This window comes from Canis lupus, chromosome 33 (assembly GCF_003254725.2).
Source record: "Canis lupus dingo isolate Sandy chromosome 33, ASM325472v2, whole genome shotgun sequence".
In the NCBI taxonomy this organism is placed as follows: Eukaryota; Metazoa; Chordata; class Mammalia; order Carnivora; family Canidae; genus Canis; species Canis lupus.
This window is the reverse complement of record NC_064275.1, coordinates 29,691,962-29,714,131: the sequence shown is the minus strand read 5'-3', so window position 1 is coordinate 29,714,131 and position 22,170 is coordinate 29,691,962. Positions and strand designations below refer to the sequence as shown.

Below are 22,170 nucleotides of genomic sequence, written 5' to 3'. Positions count from 1 at the left end.
TTTATTTAAGATTTTTTATTTATTCATTTGAGACAGAAAGAGAGAGAAAGCATGAGCGGGGAAGAGGTAGACTTCCCACTGAGTCCGGAGCCAGGTGGGGCTCCATCTCAGGACCCAGAGATCATGACCTGAGTCCAGGAAAGCAGAGGCTTAACCACTTGAGCCACCCAGGCACCCCTCCATCATTGTTTTAAAAATATAAAATATAAGTAATATACTAATAATATTATATTTATTTATTTATTTATTTATTTATTTATTTATTTATTTATCTTTATTTAAAAATAAAAGAGAGGGGGATCCCTGGGTGGCGCAGCGGTTTGGCACCTGCCTTTGGCCCAGGGCTCGATCCTGGAGACCCGGCCTGTGTCTCTGCCTCTCTCTCTCTCTCTCATGAGTAAATAAATCTTTTTTTTTTTTTTAATTTATTCATGAGAGAGAGACACACACACACAGGCAGAGGGAGAAGCAGGCTCCATGCAGGGAGCCCGATGTGGGACTCGATCCCAGGACTCCAGGATCACGCCCCGGGGCGAAGGTGGCGCTAAACCACTGAGCCACCCGGGCTGCCCAAATAAATAAAATCTTAAAAAAAAGAAAAAAAATCTTTTAAAAGAAAGGGATAAAAGAATCCTCAAAGTCCCCTTTTGCCATCCCCTTTATTGCTCCCCTCTCTAGGGGTCACTAGCATCTTTTTAAGAACAACTTCTCGGTGCTCTTTCTATGCACATATACCCATGTTATATATATATATATATATATATATATATATATATATATTTTTTTTTTTTTTTTTTTTTTTTTTTTGCATAGATGACACCTCTTCATTTTATAGGCGAGGAAACCGAGACCTAGAGTGGAGACATGGGTTGGCACGTTGACGGAAGGGAGGCGGACTGGACCGTCATTTATTCGAATCCGCTGCGCGTCAGGCTCCGCGCCGGTGCTGGGTCGGCCCGCGGCGCCGGGTCCTGGACTTCCCTTGGACGGGTCGTCGCGCTCAGGGTGGCTCCGCGGAGCTCCCTCCCGTGCGGCGATGCGCGATTTGCATTTTGACAGGAGCTGCAGGACACGTCGCAGAGCGCTTTGGAGCTGCAGAAAAAGACGGGAAAACGGTCACCGGCGGCCGGGTCTGCTGGTGCAACCGGCGAGGCCGGCACGCGGAGCCGAGACGCCGCACCTCCGAGGCCGGCCCGCGAGCGCTGCGCCCCAAGGGGCCGCGGGCCGCCAGCCAGCGCGCAAGGCGCTCCCGGAGCGGCCCGGAGCGCGCGTGCGCCTGCGCCGCCGAGGGGGCGGGGCGGGGGGGCGGAGCCTGGGGGCGGCCAGTGCGCCTGCGCGGACGGCGCGGCGAGGTGGGGGAGGGCGGCCCGTGTGTGTCTGTGTTGTTGTTCGGCGGCGGCGGCGGCGGCGGTAAGATGGCTGCCCACGGGGGCTCCGCGGCGTCCTCGGCGCTGAAGGGGTTAATCCAGCAGTTCACCGCCATCACCGGTGAGAGACGCGGTTACCGGAAGGCGGGGAGCGGGGCCCGCCGCGGGCGGCCGTTGTGCCCCGGGCTGCCCCGCGCCTCCCTGCGTGTCTCCCTCGGGCTCTGCCGTCCGCTCGCGTCCTCCCTCCTGAGGCGGCGGCGGCGGCGGCGGCGGGTGTCGGGGTTCGGGCGGGAGGCGGCCCCCCCGCCGCCGCGCGCACCGCCTACCTCGGTGTCGGGGTCCGCGCGGCGTGACCGAGACGCCCCCGCGCGCCCCCGCCGCCCGCCGGTGCGCCGGGACCCGGGGGCTGGGCCGAGCCGGCGCGGGGACCCGGGGGCGGGCGGGCGCGCGGGGGGGGCGCCCCGGGGCACCGCCCTCCGCCTCCCGCATCACCTCCCCGGCCCCGCGCGGGCCTGGGGTGCCGCGCATCCTCGCGCCGCGCTCCCCCGCGCCCCGGCCGGGTCGCCCTCCCCCAGCCCCCGCCGGCCCTTCCCCTCCCTGGGCCCCTCGGAGCCGTCGCCGCGGCCCTGGCGTGCGCGGGCCCTCCCGCCCGAACGGCGAGGCCGGTGGGCTCGGCAGTGCCTCGCCGGCCCGGGGGGATGGGCCGCTGCGCCGAGGGCGCCCGCCGAGGACTGCCTTCCACACCGAGGTTCTCCGAGAAGAACGAGGGGGAGCCCCCCTCCCTCCACCCTCACACAGAAGGCCTGCACGAACCGTGGGTGGCGTTTCCCACCTCCCCATAATAAAAATCATAAAGCCTGGGACGATGGCGCCGGAGCCTCCTGCTGATAAAATAGGGATGGCGGCAGAAACTTCTTGGAGAGAAAGTCAGCTTCGGGGGTGTCAGCATCCCCCAGATGTTCGGCGATTCTTCTCCCTCTGGACCCCCCTCCCTCTCCCCCCGCCCCCCTCCACCCCTGCGAAGGGCACACGCAGATCCTCTTGCCGCCTGGAGGAAAAGGCCCTGAGCCATTCTGCGAATTCTCCTCTACGCCTTGTTTCTCTCTGATGGTGCTGAACTTTTTTTTGCATGAGTTATTAGAGGGCGGAGCAAATGATGAAGTTCTCTGTGGAGTGATTTGAAGGGGAAGAGTACTCCATGTGCCTGAGTGTGATCTCGCCGTCCTAGTTTTGTCATTTTGGAAGGAGGCTTGGAAATGTTCGTGGCCTCCCCGAGCAGACCCGTGCCTCACCCGGCGGTTTGTTAGGTGCTAGGGAAGGATTCTGCTGGTAATGGAGCTAAGAGCCCGATGTGTAAGAGCTGTCTGGTCGAGTAAGATTTCACATTGTTCTAACCAGACAGGCCGTATGCAGGTTGCTGTTTTATCCTTTAAAGCTTCGTTTGGCCTTTTGCTTTGCAATGACTAAAGGCTTGATGCATTATCTCGCTGGTGGGCATGAAACCTCGCGTCAAAATTGGTGAAGTAAAATTCGCAACAAAATTGGGATGAAGGGGGATCGCTAGGTGGCTCAGCGGTTGGTCGCCCGCCTTCGACCCAGGTCGTGACCCCGGGGTCCCGGGATCGAGTCCCGCGTCGGGCTCCCTGCATGGAACCTGCTTCTCCCTCTGCCTGTGTCTCTGCCTCTCTCATGAATAAATACATAAAATCTTTTTTTTTTTAAAGGAAAGTGTTTTTTTTTTTTTTTAAGATTTTATGTATTTATTCATGAGAAACACACACAGAGAGAGAGACAGAGACACAGGCAGAGGGAGAAGCAGGCTCCATGCAAGGAGCCCGATGTGGGACTCGATCCTGGATCTCCAGGATCATACCCCAGGCTGCAGGCGGCGCTAAACCGCTGCGCCACTGGGGCTGCCCGTAAAACCTTTATAAAATAAAGTACTTGACTTAGTATTGTTTCTAGAGTAGCGGCAGAATTGGAATCGGGGGGATCCCTGGGTGGCTCAGCGGTTTAGCTCCACCTTCCGCCCAGGCCATGACCCTGGGGTCCTGGGATCGAGTCCCGTGTCGAGCTCCCTGCTTGGAGCCTGCTTCTCTGCCTCTCTCTCTCTCTGTGTGTGTGTCTCTCAGGAATAAATAAATAAAATCTTTAAAAATAAATAAAGAAAATTGGAATGAAGAATGGAATCATCAGCTTTTCTTGATATTTTAAAACTTTTGTGATTGGTATGTTAAAGATGTAATGCATTTCCCAGTGTCTAAGCAGATCAGTGTTACTGGGAAAATTACAAAATTCTTGTGTATGCAAGTTAATATTGCAGCATTACCTTTTTTACAGAAAAATATTTGTAGTGAGTTAGATGTAGAAGTGGTTATTATTATTTTGAAAGATTTTATTTATTTATTTATTCATGAGAGACACAGAGAGAGAGAGAGAGGCAGAGAGAGAAGCAGGCTCCATGCAGGGAGCCTGATGTGGGACTCGATCCCGGGTCTTCAGGATCACGCCCTGGGCTCCAGGCGGCGCTAAACCACTGAGCCACCCGGGCTGCCCAGAGATAGTTATTATTCTTTAAGTTTCTCTAGAGTTGGCTTAAGATGACACCTATTTAATTTCAGCTTTTTTTATATTAATTACCACCACTTCAGCAACTCAGGCCGTTTTTATGTTAACTTCTACCCCTTCAGGAACTCAGAACCTCACATTATTTCTTCTAAGTAAGCATTTTTGTTAGATATGGACAAACCCAAAGTGTGGTGAGATAAAATGGCTCACTCATTTGCTTTAATTCTGTTTCTGTATATTAGCTTACATGGCTTATTTCTTGGCCACAGGCCTTGCTATTCCTGAATCAGGTTGGAGACTCTTAGTAGACAATGGTATCTGGAATCTGCAAAACGGAAAATACCTTAAATTTTTCTTGATGTATTATGAGTTTCTGGCAGGCTCAGTCAGAAGAGTATGCAACTCTTGATCTTGGAGTCATGAGTTCGAGCCCAATTGGGTGTAGAGATTACTTAAATAAAAAAAACTAAAAAAAATAATAACTTTGGGGATTTTTTTTTTGTGAGATAATAATTAACTGTTATAAACACATGATTAACCCCTATCATCTTTTTCACATATTTAAAAAAATAATTTGGGGTCTGTATACATATATTTTATTTTATTTTTTATTTTTTTAAATTTTTATTTATTTATGATAGTTACAGAGAGAAATAGGAAGGCAGAGACACAGGCAGAGGGAGAAGCGGGCTCCATGCACTGGGAGCCCGATGTGGGATTCGATCCCAGGTCTCCGGGATCACGCCCTGGGCCAAAGGCAGGCGCCAAACCGCTGCGCCACCCAGGGATCCCTGTATACATATATTTTAATTGTAGTTTTTATGTGAGCCAGACTTTCCCTGTAACGCTTAGAAATAGAAAACTGAATTTTAAGTCTTATTTCACTAAGTAGAACAAATCTCTCTATATATGAGTATGAAGTAATGACTGATTTCTTTTTAGTTGAGTACAACTAACTATTATATTACCTTCAGCTATAATGACTCTGATTTTTATTTTATATTTATTTAAAGATTTTTTATTTATTTGAGAGGGAGACGGCATGTGCCCGAGTGTGAGTGTACATATGTGCAGGTGCCTGCATGAGGAGGAAGGGCAAAGGGAGAGGGATAAGCAGACTCTCATATGTTGGGCTCCATCCCAGGACCCCAAGATCATGACCAGAGCGGAAGGCAGACACTTAACCGACTGAGCCACCCAGGCGTCCTTATTTTTATTTATTTATTTTTTAAGTAGTCTCCACTCCCAATGTGAGGCTTGAACTTGGAACCTTGAGGGTTTTTTTTTTTGTTTTTTTTTTTTAAGATTTTATTTATTCATGAGACACACACAGAGAGACAGGGAGAAGCAGATTCTCTGCAGGGGAGCCCAATGAGGGACTTGATCCCAGGACTCTGGGATCATGACCTGAACCAAAGGCAGAGGCTCAGACACTGAGCCATCCAGGTGCCCTGCAACCCTGAGATTAACAGTCACATGCTTGAGGCACCTGGGTGGCCCATTAGTTGAGCGTCTGCCTTTGGCTCAGGTCGTGATCCTGGGGACCTGGAATTGAGTTCTGCCTCGGGCTTCCCTTGGGGAGTCTGCTTCTCCCTCTGCCTATGCCTTTGCCTCTCTGTGTCTCTCATGAATAAATAAAATCTTTAAAAAAAGGGTCATATGCCGTACTGACTGGGCTAGCCAAGCACACTGACTCTTGAGTTAAAAAGGAAAACCCTTAAAAAAAAATCACACACACACACACACACACAAATCATAGCAACATGAAATGATTTTGAAAAAAGCAAAAACTAATCCCTCACAACAGGAATATTACTTATTTTATGTATTTCAATTTTTGTTTGCATACTTTTAAAAATTCTTACATTATGGGCCATAGTATACATAATTTAGAATTCTAAGATTATTCAATTAATATTACATCATAAATATTTTTTCTGTGATCAAACTCTGATAAGCAATTCGCCAAGGGAAATGACAGTCTTTGAAATACTCACATTGATAGACTATATACCTTTACCATTGATGTTGTTAAGAGTCATTTGAAGTTGCATAGAAAACCAGTCCTGTTACTTCATAGTTCACTACATTTTACAGTATTACTCAGTTTGATCTCCCTGATATTCATCATACTTGGGTTTGAATGATTGTTGACTGTTTTCAAAAGTCGTATCAGTTCTGAAAACATGAGGAAAGAATGTGCTGCTGGATCTGAATGTAATTCCAAGTAATCTCTACACCCAATACAGGGCTTGAACTCATGACCCCAAGATCAAGAGTTGCATGCTTCTCCAACAGAACCAGCCTGACAGCCCCCAAAAGAACAGTTTTTAAAAATGTTTTGACCCATGGCGGTATCCCATTAACACCAACCTAGGCTGACATCCATCTACACATAGACAGAATGCACAGATGTATTAGAATAATTTCATGAGATGAGGGATCTATAGATGCTATAGAATTGGTAAAAATAAACAGGCAATAGAAGATAAGGACAAAATGTGAGGGAATAGAAAGTGGAGGCCCAGAAATACTAGAGTTTGTTGGTATAGATTTCCATAAAGCTTTGTGCATAGTAGACATTCATGTACTTAATGAAGTTATACAGTCTCAGTTACAGAAGAGACCTTAGTTTAATCTCTCTCTAAAATTATCAAATGAATGTGCGTTAGTTGATGTTAGAAACTGTGGTGTGGGTAGTAATTGGCTTTGTGGCCAATTTCCATTCATATTCTTTTCTACAATACATTTCTCTTGGGTTAGTATTAAAATGTGTTAAAGTTCTCTGTCAGGAAAGATGGTGGTAAGTGTTCTAGATATCAAGAGAAAACTCTTGGAATTTTAAGAACTATTTCAGAAGGTGATGATGTTTGAGCAGAATTTTTATTACAGAGAGGTAATAAGTTTAGAGTTGTGAATGGAATCTTACTAATAAATTCAGTATTGATAGACTACTATGTGCCAGGCATGGTTCAGATCCTGAGGATATTACTGTGAGCAAGACAAGGTTTCTGTGCTCAAAAAGCATAAAGTTTAATGGGAATACAGACACATAAATAGGTTATTATAATACAGTGGGAGAATGGTAGGTAGCTGTTATGGGAGCATAAAAGATGGAGGTAAAGAAAAGTTTCCTAGAAGAAATAATTTCTTTTTTTTTTTTTAATTTTTATTTACTTATGATAGTCACAGAGAGAGAGAGAGAGAGAGAGAGAGGCAGAGACATAGGCAGAGGGAGAAGCAGGCTCCATGCACCGGGAGCCCGACATGGGATTCGATCCCGGGTCTCCAGGATCGCGCTCTGGGCCAAAGGCAGGCGCCAAACCGCTGCACCACCCAGGGATCCCCTTAGCTAAAACTTAGAGGAGAGATATTTCTGACAGGAGGAACATGTGTAAAGGCCTGGAGGAGAGAGGGACAGATATATACACATACCGAGACAAGAAAGGAGAGACAGTAGGTTTAGGGAGTTGATGATAATTCCAAATAAATAGGGCATAGCTAGTTGGAGATGCAGTAAATTGAGCTGAAGAGATAAGTGGGTGGGTGCCAGATTACGAAGGGCTTTATAAAACCCATGTTAAGAAATGTTGGCTGTACTCTGTAGTGGGGAGTCCATGAAAAATTTAATTGGGAGTGACAAAACCTGATTTAGATTTTTTTAGGAAGAACTATTTGGTTATAGTGGAGAAGAGAGGCATCGAGACCAGTAGAAAACTTGTTTTAATCCAAGAAAGACACTGGTGTCCTTACTGAAGTAAGTTTGTGGCAGAGAAGTGGAAGTTAAGGGAAGAAAGATATGGGAAGAAGTCAGAGGAGTCAGAATGAACCTTAGGTTTCTGTTTTGGGCATTTAGGTGTATATGTAATGGTGCTATTTGTGAAGATTACGGTATAGTAGAAGAGGTTTGAGGAGAAGATGATTCAGTTCAGTTTCAGATCAATTACTGCCTGTGAGACTTCAGAACTGTTCAATAAGCAAATGAATATTTGGGTCTAGAAATAGGAGTAACACCTGAGTTGTGGCGATGGTGGTTGAAGCTGTAAATGTGAATGGCACCTTGCAGGGGAGAGTGTACTGTGAGGAAGCAATAGGCTCCAGGACACAAAGCTGAAGGAACTCTTAACATCTGACACACTGCAAAGGAAGTACAGAGAAGATTCCAGAGAAACCAGATTTAGGAGGAAAACCAGGGGAATGTAATGGTACTTCCAATATCAGGAGTATGGTGATAAGTCAGATACTCTGTAGGCACTTGAAGAAACCAGAAATCATTGAATATTCATAGTTTTTTTTTTTTTAAGAGGGAGGGAGAGACCGTGAGAGAGGGTGAGAAAGAATCTTAAGCAGGCTCCATGCCAACAGCGCTAGATGCTGGTTGGTTCTCACAACCCTGAGATCATGACCAGAGCCAAAATCAAGAAGTTGGCCCAAGCCACCCAGGAGCCCCCTGGGCTGGAAGATATCTTAAAAACCATCTTGAAAAAAAAAAAAAAAACTTGACCCATTTCTGAGTTATTCAAATGAGAAGTAAACTGTTATATGTCTAGGTCAGTGCTCCTCAAACTTTCTTGGAGGAAAAGGACTCCTTCCTTCCTTCCTTCCTTCCTTCCTTCCTTCCTTCCTTCCTTCCTTCCTTCCTTCCTTCCTTCCTTCCTTCCTCTCTCTCTCTCTTTCTTTCTTTCTTTCTTTCTTTCTTTCTTTCTTTCTTTCTTTCTTTCTTTCTTTCTTTTTAAATCTAGTCTTTGTGGACTAGTACTTTTATAAAATACAATAAAAATTAGTTGCTGGAAAAATGAAGTAAAAATAAAATATAAGCCCAAATTCTTTTTATTTTATTTTTTTTATTTTTTTTATTTTTTTTTTCCAAATTCTTTTTAAAGTATAATTTGGATGCAGTAAAATTTGCCCTTTTTAGTATGTATTTTTGAGTTTTGATGAATGTGTACAATTTTGTAACCTCAGTGAAGTTGCAAAAACAGTTCTATCATCCTCAGAAAATTCTTCCTGCCCCTTTGTAATCAATCCCTCCCTCCACCTATAGCCTAATCTTTTTGTCTATTGTTTTTCTTTTCCAGAATGTCATATAAATGGAATCACAGTATGTAGCCTTTTGAGTCTGGCTTCTTTCACTTAGCATACTGTATTTGAGATTCATTCATGTCATTGTGGTATGAGTATGAGTAGTATTGGTGAATAGTATATCTTTGAATGGGTATACTACAATTTATTTATCCATTCACTGAATGTATAATTGTGCTGTTTCCGGTTTGGGAGATTATAAGTAAAGTTGTGCAAAACATTAGTGTACAAGTGTATGAATATAAGTTTTCATTTCCCTTGGATAAATTCCTAGACTGGGATAGTGGGATAATGGATAATATGATAGGTGTATTACTTTAAGAAATTGCCAAGCTGTTTTCCAAGGTCATGATTACCATTTTGCATTCCCATCAGCAATGTATGAAAGGTCAGTTGTCCTTTTGGTATTTTTATTTTTTTATTAATTATTACTGTTATTTGTCCATTTGGTATTTTTAAGTTTTGGTAGTCATTTTAACAGATGTGTAATGGTATAGTAGTTTTAATTTGCATTTACCTAGTGACTAATGATATTGAGCGTTTTCATATGGTAGTTTGCCATCTGTAAATCTTTCAAGCCTGAACTTTTTTAATTATTAGATTCCACAAAAATAAAATAACTCTATCAAATTGTTACAGAAGTTTCTAAATGCTTACACTGGAATTTCTGTTTTAATCTTGTCATGAACTAGAGATGAGATGGCTGGTCTGAGGACCATACTTTGGATAATACTGGTTTTAGGTAATGGCACAACAGGGCCTAGAATTCTGTTGTCTTTACTCCTAGGCCTATGCATTTTTTTACCATATTACTCTCACTATAGTTTACCTTTTGTTGATCCAACAAAAATTAGCTTTGTTAATCTGTCCCCTAACTCATTTCATTCCTCTTATATTTACTAAATGTAGTTTTCTGGATATAAAGGTTTCTTTGTTTCGTTTTATTTATTTATTTTTTATTTAATATTTTCTATTCCTGAATGCTTAAAACTAACTTCAGGATGGGAGACTGATGAGGTTAACTTTTACCTTACTTTTTTTTTTTTTTTTTTTTTTTTTTTTTTTTTTTTTTTTTTTTTTTTATCTTATCTTTTACCTTACTTGTTACAACTATCACTCCTTCCTGTTTCCTAGGTGGACGCCTAGCTTATTTTGTTAGCATTTGGGAAAGGTAGAAGTAAAAAGCAATCTCTTTGGGTCTTTATCATTTCTGTCTCTATCCTTCTGAGATAATAAGGGCTCTATAGTGGGATTCTTTCTTTTCTATTTATCTTTTCTATTTCTCTGACTTCTCTAGTTCTTTGATATTAGTGGAGAGACTAATTTTTTTGGCACTGAAAGTGATGCAGAAAATAGGCATAAGGGGCTACTATAGTTTGGAAAATCTCTTGATTCTTTCTTCCAACTGTGGTGGAGATGTGGACTGCATTATAGGTTTTGGGCTATTTCCTATATTAAGTCATTAGGGAGAGAGTGTGAACTAAGAGGCAGCAGCAAAGAAATGGCCACTGGTAAATTGTATATCACAGGCTGGGTAATCATACTTTGGTGCCATTAGCAAGCTTAAAACGGAAGGGAAAAAGATAACAGGTAAATAAAAAGGATGCATATAGTGAGAAATAGTAAAGTGGAGCTCCGGCCACAGATTATAGATTGAATTTTTGTGCCCCCCCCTCCACTCCCTATATGTTGAGATCTTAAGCCCCTGATATGGTGATAGCAGGAAGTGGGGGCCTTTGGGAGATCATCAGTTCTTGAGGATGGAGCTCTCATGAGTGGGACTAGTGTCCTTAAAAAAGAGACCCCAGGAAACTCCCTTGTCCCTTCTGTGAGGATACAGTAAGACAACTGTCTTTGTTCTTCTTTTTTTTTTTAAATATACTTTTAAAAAGTTGTATTTTTTTTTAAGTAATCTTTACACTCAGTGTAGGGCTCAAACTCACAACCCCAAGATCAAGGCTCACGTGTTCTACTGACTGAGCCAGCTAGGTATCCCAGTATAGCTGTCTTTGAACCAGATAGCGGTCCTGTACCACACACTAAATCTGCTGGAGCCTTGATCTTGGATTTCCCAACCTCCAGAGCTGTGAGAGATTTGTTGTTTAAGCCACCCAGTCAAAGGTATTTTTGTAAGAGTGTCCTGAAAACACTAAGACACTGCATTAAATTAAGCTATCCTATTGCTGGCTGTAATATTGAGACCTCAAAATAAGCCTATTTACTTTTATTTTTTATTTTTTTAATTTTATTTATGATAGTCACAGAGAGAGAGAGAGAGGCAGAGACATAGGCAGAGGGAGAAGCAGGCTCCATGCACCGGGAGCCCGACGTGGGATTCGATCTGGGGTCTCCAGGATCGCGCCCTGGGCCAAAGGCAGGCACTAAACCGCTGCGCCACCCAGGGATCCCCTACTTTTATTTTTTTTTAAGATTTTATTGATTTATTCATGAGAGACACAGAAAGAGAGGCAGAGACACAAGGAGAGGGAGAAGCAGGCTCCCCACAAGGAACCTGATGCAGGACTTGATCCCAGGACCCGAGATCACACCCTGAGCCAAAGGCAGATGCTCAACCACTGAGCTACCCAGGTGTCCCAAAATAAGCCTATTTATTTATTTATTATTTTAAAGATTTTATTTATTCATGAGAGACAGAGAGAGAGAGAGAGGCAGAGACACAGGCAGAAGGAGAAGCAGGCTCCAGGCAGGGAGCCCAATGTGGGACTCGATCCTGGGACTCCAGGATCATGCCCTGAGCCAAAGGCTCAACTGCTGAGCCACCCAGGCGTCCCAAAATAAGCCTATTTAAACAAGTGTACAGGGATCCCTGGGTGGCGCAGCGGTTTGGCGCCTGCCTTTGGCCCAGGGCGCGATCCTGGAGACCCGGGATCGAATCCCACGTCGGGCTCCCGGTGCATGGAGCCTGCTTCTCCCTCTGCCTATGTCTCTGCCTCTCTCTCTCTCTCTGTGACTATCATAAATAAAAAAAATAAAAAATAAAATAAAAAAATAAACAAGTGTACAGATAGTTTAAATATGCAAACCTGTGTTATTAGTCCACCCTTTAAAAAAAGATAGATTTTTAAAAAAGATGTTTTTTATGCTGAATATAGTAAGGTAGAAGTTGAGGTCATAGCTGACCCTTCAAAAATAGTTATTACTCTGAATATATAGGTAAAACTTGCAACTTGATTAAATTTGTTGATCACTTTTCCTTTCTCCTATATCATTTAGATCTCCATGCTTTCCTCTTTCTTCTCAGTTAACCTTCACTTCTTCATATTTCTGTTTGTTCAGTGAGAGTGTTACTAGCATTTTGGCTGGGACAGTTTTTGTTGTGTAGGACTGTTCTGTCCATTTCAGAAGATTTAGCACTTGTGTTTATTTCCTATGGCTGCTGCAGCAGATTACCACAAACTGCATGGCTTAACACACATTTATTCTCTCATAGTTCTGGAGGTCATAAGTCTGAAATGAAGGTGTGAGCAATCTTTGAGGGAAGGGAGGTCTTTTTCAACATACTACAGCATCCCTGGCTTCTCTCCACTAAACGCCAACGGTGCTCCCGCAGCCCCCGGATATGGAACACCAAAAATGGTCTCTCACATTGCTAAATGCCTCTACTACTTCCCGACATTAAGAACCACTGGAACCTTTAATTATCTCTCCATTGTCTTCTGTTTCTAAAATGATGCACTAAGTGATACATGCAATACATTAAGAATGATTATACAAGCAGGATGACTCAGATAAGTTGGCTTTATTTAAGAAAGTGAATGGAGTACTTTGTTTCTTGGGCCCCTCTCTAATACTACCTTCTTCAGTCTTGCCAGGATTTAGCATGTGCTTCCTTTAAAAGAAATATTCGTAGGTTCATACGTAGGCCCCTCCTTTTTTTTTTTTTTTTTTTTTTAATACTCTTAGAGGTCACTGTCCTGACAAGCACCAGTAATGCAAGTTATCCTGTCACATTGTCAACTGAGATATGATAGGGCTGTCTCTGGGATATGCTGCCTACAGCTTAGATTCTAATGTTAAATGGTTAAGTGAGGATTATAAATAGGATGGCAGTTCTGGGCCTTGAGTGTTGATACCATCTGCCTTCAAAGTATCACAGTTATTACTTCCTTTATTATAGTTTTATTTTTGTATCTTAAAGTCATTCCCTGTAGAATCTCTTTTAATAAATTCTCTTTTAATGTATAGTTCAATAAACTTGTTGACCTAGGAAATTTTGGAGTCCTTACTTATACTTTTATTAAGTTTTCTACTGCCTCTACATCACCTCCTGGTACTTCTCAGTCATACTGGAATGCTGCTTAGTTACAGATTTCTTTGAAGCCCATCTTTTAGTATTGTTTTATACTTTATAGCATTCACTTTTTTCTAGAGTGATATTTCTTGTTATACTCCTGCTTAAAAAAAAAAGTGTTTAACATGAATGAAGCAAATGTTCATAGCATCACATGAGTGAGGAAAAGAAAACTGTGAGATGTCTTACTCTGCCTGCCTATTTGCCAATAAAGAGCTGTGCCAATTTCTTTAATGTGAATTTTCTTAGTCTGTACAAGCACTTCATGAAGTTGGTAATATCCCCATTTTATAACTGAGGAAACTGAGAGCTAGAGAAATTAGTAACTAGATCAAAGTCACATAACTAGTGAGTGAAAGAACTAGAAGTTTGACTAGTCTGAGTGGTATCCAGGCTCGTAATATCCATACTATATTCCCTAGCCTGAGAACTGGTGGGAACATGAAGAATGTTTTCTCTTCCTTATGGTGTATAGGACTGGCCAAAGGAAAAATTTTGATACCTTCATTCCAGTTACTTGTTGTCGCTATCCTCAGGTACCCCATATCTTTTTCATGCTCTGAGGTACCTCCCACCCCAATGCAGCACTTCTTGTAGGCCTTTCTTAGCTGTCCTCCAAAAGACACTTGGGTGCTAAAGCTGCCTCTATCTCTTTTTTCCAGACCCAGCTCCCTTAATCTCTTATCCTCAATTTAATAGGGTTTTAGGGAGTAGCTCAACATCTAATGAAGAAGCTAATAAAGAATGGGGCACCTGGGTAGCTCAGTCACTTAGACATCCGACTTTTGATTTTGGCTTAGGTCATGATCTCAGGATTGTGAGGTAGATCCCTGCATCAGGCTCTGTACTCAATGTGAAATCTGTTTAAGACTCTCTTCCCCTTTCCCTTTGTTCTCCACTTCTAAAAATAAAATAAAAATAAGTATGTTTGTTTACCCAGATTAATCTCTTCAGTGGTTGTATTTTAGACAGTATAATAAAGTGAAAAAAAAATTTAGTCAGTTAGGAAAGACTTTTAGGATAGGCAACCATAAAAAAAAAAAAAAAAGGATAGGCAACCATATTGTTGACAGGCAAGCTTGCCTGAGGATTGGTTTTATAAGTTCCCAATTTTCATAAAATCTTTTTTTTTTTAAGATTTTATTTATTTATTCATGGGAGACAGAGAGAGAGAGAGAGAGAGGCAGAGACACAGGCATAGGGAGAAGGAGGCTCCACGCAGGGAGCCCGACATGGACTCGATCCTGGGTCTCCAGGATCACACCCTGGGCTGAAGGTGTGGTGCTAAACCGCTCAGCCACCCAGGCTGCTCCATAACATCTTTTATTTTAGTTCAGAGCCCACAAATTATTTATAGGGTTCCCATGTCAGTGGTTTTAGAGTTCTGATAGTTGGAGGGTAGTAGAGAGGATGACAACAACTATTTGTATGCAGCGGTCATTTTAAGTTGAATTTCCTTATGAATACATTTCAGAAGGAGTGAAAGCAGCCAGCATTGGTCGCTGTTATGGCAGAGGAAGTTTCACTCCCCCACCAGGATGTTTTTTGTGCTTTTTATGGTGATTTAGTGCAGTGTGAGCACCTAGAAAGATGAGAGCCAAAAATGATACAAACTCAGCGATTTAATTCTCTGAAAGGAAAAGATTAGTAGACTTTGTGAAGCTGGTTTTAGGGTTCATTATGAGGTAAATATAACAGTTCATGCATCTTGGCTAAAACAGGTAACCAGAGTGGTCTACCTGTGGGAACCTTTTAACTTTTAGAAATTGCTGTGTATGTAAGTTAAATGGAGCACAATAGACACTGAACTTTTAGACTAGCATTTAAGATGTATAATGCAAAAATACTAGGAAGGTACTAAACCAAAGCTTCAGGTTTTATGCCAAATAGTATGGAAACACATGAGTCTCAAAATTGTTCATCAAATTTATGCTGGTTTTGCCTCAGGATTACCTAAGGTTGGCTATTGGGATAGTTGAACTTCTCCTTCCCCTCAAAAATTTGCATTTGTTTGTGTTGTGAAATTTCTTTCTCTCTCTCTCTTTCTCTCTCTTTTTTTTTTTAAGATTTATTTATTTTAGAGAGAGAGCCAAGTGAGGGAGGCAGAGGCAGAGAGAATCTCAAGCAGGCTTCCAGCTGAGTGTGGAGCCCAATGCAGTCTGGGGCTCAATCTCACGACCCTGAGAGCATGACCTGAGCTAAAATCAGAGTCGGATGCCCAACCAACTGAGCCACTCAGGTGGCCCAAAATTTCATTTTTTAGAAGTGTGTTTCCTAATGGTGAGAATGTAAATTTGTACCTACTCGTACTTGAGTTCAGCTTGATTGAGAACTTAGGGAGAGAAAACTGATATGAGAAAAGTGAAAACTGGGCAAGTTCAAGGAGTTTTTAAAGTTTTCAGGGTGGAAAAGCTAGCAGGACAAGGATAGAGAATGAGACTAAATAGAAAAGTATACATTTATTCCTATATCTCCTTCAGAGTGAGGAAGAAAGGAGGAAGGTCCAAAACTTAACAGAAAAGTGGGTATTTGGTATGTTAAGAAAAATGAGGGGACTGATTTTATATAACTATCCATATTTTGCAAAGGCATGGCATTTTAAAATAACACCAAGGGATCTGCCTAGATTACCTAGGCCTGTGTGGGTAGAGAGAATGGTATAGTGGTGAGATGAGAGCAGAGGGGTATCATTTGGGAGCAGTATATAGGAGCCAAATCTTATTGGCAGCTTAAGAGAGATGAAAACTTTTAGTCAGCAGGGACACCTGGGTGGCTCAGCAGTTGAGCGTCTGCCTTCGGCTCAGGGCAGGATCCCGGGTGACAGGGATTGAGTCCCATGTCGGGCTCCCTGCATGGAGCCTGCTTCTCCCTCTGCCTGTGTCTCTGCCTCTCTCTATGTGTTTCTCATGAATAAATAAATCTTAAAATAAAACAACAACAACAAACCCTTCTAGTCAGCAATGCAGAACTATGGATACAGAGGAGACCATCAAATTTACATTATTTAGCAGTGTATAAGGTCTATCAAAAGGAGCATGAGCAAGAGCAGAGAGATGCAGTTAGTTCACATAAGAGGTAAAGGCTTGAGCAAAGACTATAGCAATGGATATAGAGCGAAAAAGATGGGTCAGAATGGGTATATATATGGTCATTTTAGTTACATAGACCCAGGGAGTCTTTTTCCTTTAAAAAGGCTTCATATATTACTCAAATTTAAGAAACTTTAAACCCTTCTCTGTCTCCTTCAATTGGAAACATAAGATCAACCAACAATTCCTACAGTTTCCATCTAACTGAAACCATTCTAAGTTTATTAGACATTGATTGTGTGCAGGCAAACACAATGCTAAGTGTTGGGGATACCAAGACAAAAGGCAATCCCTGTGTTCAAGAAGCTTCTGCTCTTTCCTAGAAGCCAGAAAGTAAACTAGCATTTACTGCTTGGTAGCATATTCATGTATATAATAAGAGTATCATAAGGTTGGGAATGGGGAGATAGTATAGAGAGTGCTTAGCACATAAATTGACAAAGTAACACTTAGGGTGGTTCTTGAGCATGCACAAACTAGATGGAGGGGAGATGAGGATAAGGGCATCCCAAGCATGTAATTCAGTATTACTGTACTGAGTTGTGTTAGGATGAGGAAGAGGAGAGGGAAAACCAGAGAGATGGGCTGAGGCTTGATCACAAAGGACTTTCCTGATCATAAGGATTTGGGAATTTATACTGTACACTGTGGTGTGAGAGAGCCAGTAAAGACTGTGTGAGAGACAGAGGGAAGGAGGGAGAATGAGAATCAGACTTGTATTTTGGAGCATAACCGCAGCAGTAAGGTGGAAGATAGAATGGTGATCATTTAGGAGCTTGTTGTAGTAATGCAGGTAAGAAGTATTGTAGGCTTCATTTAAAGCCTTAGAACTTGATAAAAGATAACAATCCTTACATAGTGAAAGTGCGGTGAATCTCAAGAATAAGTAAAATCAGCCAAAACAAATCAGAGTGAAACTGCAGAAGACCAAAGAGAGAAAATCTTAAAAGCAACTAGAAAGAAACAACAGATTGCTATAAAAAGGATTTTTTTCTGGTCTGGCAACTGATTTCCCAGTAGCAACACCAGAAGCCAGTGGACATTGGAATGCTGTCTTTACTGAGGGAAAATAGCTGTCAGCCTGAAAATAGCAAAGCTGTCTTTCAGGAATGACAGCAAAATAAAGACATTTTCAGACCAAACACATAAACATAAACACACAGACACAGACTCTTTAGAAGGAAGTTATAAGACTACGTGATTCTTGTAGAAGGAAAGTCATCCCAGATGGAAAAACCTGAGATACGTTTTAATGGTCACAAAATGTTCCATCATATAGATTCTATAATTTAGATTCTAGTACTATTGGAATTTATGTTTCCAGTTTCTTTTTCTTTTTTTTTTTAATTAATTCATTTATGATAGTCACAGAGAGAGAGAGAGGCAGAGACACAGGCAGAGGGAGAAGCAGGCTCCATGTACCGGGAGCCTGAAGTGGGATTTGATCCCGGGTCTCCAGGATCGTGGCCTGAGCCAAAGGCAGGCGCTAAATCACTGCGCCACCCAGGGATCCCCTATGTTTCCAGTTTCTCAATATTAATTGAAACTATACTGGACATGTATATGGACATATTTATGCACATAGTGTTTGATATGTAATAAATGAAAGAATAAATTGATTTTTGGCTCAGTTGATTAAGTGTCCAACTCTTGGTTTTGGCTCAGGTCATGATCCCATGAGATTGAGCCTCATATTGGGCTCTGTGTTCAGCATGAAGTCTGCTTGAATATTCTCGCCCTCTGCCCCTTACCCTGCTGCTGCACACACACACAGACAGACTACACTCACTCACTCTCAAAAAAAAAAAAAAAAAAAAGTTTTTTGACCATTTGACCATAAGCGCAAATTACTGGGTCAAAAAAAAGGAGTACTTTTTTTTTTTTTTTTAAGATTTTACTTATTTATTCGAGAGAGAGAGAGAGGGAGAGGGAGAGGCAGAGACACAGGCAGAGGGAGAAGCAGGCTCCATGCAAGGAGCCTAATGTGGGACTTGATCTCGGGTCTCCAGGATCACACCCTGGGCTGCAGGCGGTGCTAAACCGCTACACCACTGGGGCCGCCCGAAAGGAGTACTTTTTGATACATGTCGTAAAATTGGTTTTGTAAAGGGCTTTACCAATCTACATTGCATCTAACAGACAATACTGGCTTTACAAATGAATAAATATATGTAGCGTCAGTTTTAAATGATGAAGATTGACATCTCCCCACCCCCCTTTTTTTTTTGAGAGAGAGAAGGAGAACTCAAGAGAGTGGGGTTAGGTGGGGGGAGAGGGAGAGAGATAATCTTAAACAGGCTCCACACCCAGCACTGAGCCCAGTGTAGGGCTCAATCCCATGACCCTGAGATCATGACCTGAGCTGAAATCAAGAGTTTGGACACTTAACTGACTGAGCCACCCAAGTGTCCTGAAGACTGATATGTTTTCTTAAGGTTTTATTTATTTATTAGAACATGCACAAGTGGGGGGAGTGGCAGAGGGAGAGGGACTGACTCCCTGCTGAGCAGTGAGCATGATGTGGGGCTCCATCCCAGGACTTGGTATCATGACCTGAGCTGAAGGCAGATGCTTAACCAGCTGAGCCACCCCTGAAGGCACCCCTGAAGACTGACATTTCCTACCAGATTTTGACTTGGTTATGTTTTTGACAAAAATGTCCTATCTCACTTTTCTCCCTTTATTATTAAAAAATGCTTTCTTTTTAATGGAAACAAATGCTAACTGAAATGCATTCTTTCTAACAAAATATTTCTAACTTTCTAGAATGTAATCTTTAATCTTTTTTTTTTCAGTTTATTAACAGATATATGGTTGGTCCATTTAAAGACATGCTTTATTTAGTTTGGTTTTATTATGAAGGACGAGCACTATTTTAATGTTGTCAGTTTCTTTTCTAGCTTTGTATATTTATTAATCAGCTAACATTGTAAAAGTATGCAAACAGGTTTTTAAAAAGAAGCCATTCATCCTAAAAGGAAAAAAGATATTATTCATTTGCTTGGGAATTCTATTTTTTAATATGAACTGAATATAAGATGTCTTTTTTTTTTTTTTTTTTTTAACTTTTTCCCTGTCTTTTTTGCTATTTCAGGTGCAAGCGAAAGCGTAGGGAAACATATGCTTGAAGCCTGCAACAATAATCTGGAGATGGCAGTTACTATGTTTTTGGATGGTGGAGGAATTGCTGAAGAGCCCAGTACCAGTTCAGCAAGTGTTTCCACAGTCAGACCACACACAGAGTATGAGTTTATTATTTATTGTTAGGAGGTACCCCTTGCTTATATTGAGCAGTTGCATTTTTATCAGTTAGGTTAATTCTCTGATTTTGAAAAAATTAGGAGTTGAAACCATCTGAGAAAGTGTCACATGGACATTTTAATGCTTATATACTGTAAGTTCTGTAGAGCACTGTCATGTCTATTATTTAATGTTCAGAAGAACCCTATGGGATGGCCTTATATCTACATTTTATAAATAAGGAAGCAGAGGCATAGCCATTTTCCCAAACTAGATAGCAGTTACATAGCAGAAGTAGCAACAAAGCCCAATAAAGTTCAGATTTCTCAATTCTGGATTTCCTTTCCTTTCCCTTTCCTTTCCCTTTCTTAATTCTGGATTTTCTTACGTTGTCCCAGGAGAGTTTTCAGTTGCCACAAAAATTTTTGAAAAATAATTCTAGTCCTTTATACCTTAATGATAGTTACATACATGTAGTTAATCATTAGAAACATCTTTAGTATATGGAACTGTACTCTGTAGAGAATGATAATAAATGGTGAACAGATTTGGGTGTTTTTGCTCTTTACATTGGATACCAATGAGAATTTGAAATCAATACCTTAGGGACAAAATTCCAAGTCTTTGGAAAATATTAGAGATAAATGCTACTGGAAGGAAAACCATTGATTTTTGAAACAAAATTAAAGAGATCTTTAAATAAGACTTTAATGCTTACAGCCCTTTATAACTCTCAGGGTTTATAACATGAGATACTAAACAAGAGGAATTTTAGGGAATAGACTAAAAGACATAGGTATTAAAATTAGAGATAGATTTAAAAAGCCAAAGAACCTTCAAGACATAGTTGCCTCTTTTGTTGATCTAGTTCCAGATTTTAGAGTACTAATTGTTTCCAAATGAAGAATGAACTTTAGAGATTATTATTAATACTTCATAAAGTTTTTTCTTGTCAGTGTTGCCTGTATATTTCAGATGTTGGTATCCCATTCCCCCCCAACATAGCTCAAATTTTTCATGGAAATCAATATGAAAACATGATTTAGTTTATAGAAACTTGAATAACAGATATTCACAGCTGATTTGGGGGAGCATAACTGTTCTCACTGTTTAAAACATGTTTTCTTAATTGTGTTTAAAAATAATTTTGAGGGACTTCTGGGTGGCTCAGTGGTTGAGTGCCTGCCTTCAGCCTAGGGTGTGATCCTGGAGACCCAGGATTGAGTCCCACGTTGGGAACTGCATCTCTCTCTGCCTATGTCTCTGCTTCTCTCTCTCTGTGTCGCTTATTAATAAATAAATAAAATCTTAAAAAAATCCAACTTAAAAAAAATAGTTTTGATATAGGGCGCCTAGCTGGCTCAGTCAGTAGAGGATGCAGTCAATGCTTGATCTTAGGGTTGTGAGTTCAAGCCCTATATTAAGTGTGGAGCCTACTTAAAAAAAATTAATTAAAAAGTTTTCTAAATGAATGTCTTTTCCTACTGAATTACATTATAATTTGACTTTTGATAATGACTCCTAATTCCTAAACTATAATTTTTCATTCTTTGCCATTCACTTTTTTCTGATCCATTCTTTCATTTTGTTAGGTAGCTAACAATCTTGGAACAGATACACTCAATCAAGTTTTTCTGTATAGGGACTACTACTTAATCCAACCCCCTGATTGATTTGTTTTCTGAGTTATACACACACACACACACACACACACAGACTCTAAGTATAAAATCAGATATAGCAATAATGGATTGATTGATTGATTTTTTTTAATTTTATTTTTTTATTCATGAGAGACACAGAGAGAGATGCAGAGACACAGGCAGAGGGAGAAGCAGGCTCCATGCAGGGAGCCGATTGATTGATTTTTTTAATGGATTTATTTAGGTTAAAGCTATCTTCTAAGTTCTTAGTTTTCTTTCTTTTTTTTAAGATTTAGTTATTTGAGTACAAGAGAGAAAGAGGTACACAAAGGGGAGAGTGGGGCAGAGAGAGAAGCAGACTCCCCCCACTGACTAGGGAGCCAGATGTGAGGCTCAATCCCTGGACCCTGAGATCATGACCTGAGCCAAAGGCCAAGGCTTAGCTGACTGAGCCATCCAGGGGCCCCTAAATTCTTAGTTTTTTTTTTTCTTAAAGATTTTATTTATTTATTCATGAGCGACAGAGAGAGAGGGGGTTGGGGGCGGAGACACAGGCAGATAGAGAAGCAGGCCCCATGCTGGGAGCTCAACGTGGGACTCTATCCTGGGTCTCCAGGATCACACCCTGGGCTGCAGGCGGCGCTAAACCGCTGCACCACCAGGGCTGCCCAATTCTTAGTTTTCGTAAGAAAATAGACTATCTCTTTGATGAAAGAATATTAATAGAGCTTCCTCTTATAGATGCATTGTCTATCCTTCAGATTACAGAAATTTTGTCTGGGAGCTGTGACTGATGTACTTAGCATAATTTTGAATTACCCTTTATCCTCCATCTTTTGGCTTTATTGTGGATTTCTTTGTCCATCTAA

At 41.6% G+C, this 22,170-nt stretch overlaps 1 protein-coding gene and 1 long non-coding RNA gene across 2 annotated transcripts in view; one reads left to right on the top strand and one right to left on the bottom strand.

The window, feature by feature from the left end:
* Positions 1 to 740: 740 nt before the first annotated feature.
* Positions 741 to 3,533, bottom strand: LOC118353171 (uncharacterized). The gene is made up of 2 exons (XR_004811560.2): positions 2,181 to 3,533; positions 741 to 1,092 (listed from the first exon to the last, which is right to left on the bottom strand). It is a non-coding gene; the product is annotated as an uncharacterized LOC118353171 (long non-coding RNA).
* The window catches only part of UBXN7 (UBX domain protein 7), a 58,943-nt gene continuing 38,103 nt past the window's right edge, over positions 1,331 to 22,170 (top strand). Inside the window, exons 1-2 of the mRNA XM_025474117.3 lie at positions 1,331 to 1,488; positions 19,513 to 19,660. Coding sequence (XP_025329902.1) covers positions 1,416 to 1,488; positions 19,513 to 19,660 — 221 coding nt within the window. The 5' untranslated portion in view covers positions 1,331 to 1,415. The remainder of the gene's footprint in view (positions 1,489 to 19,512; positions 19,661 to 22,170) is intronic.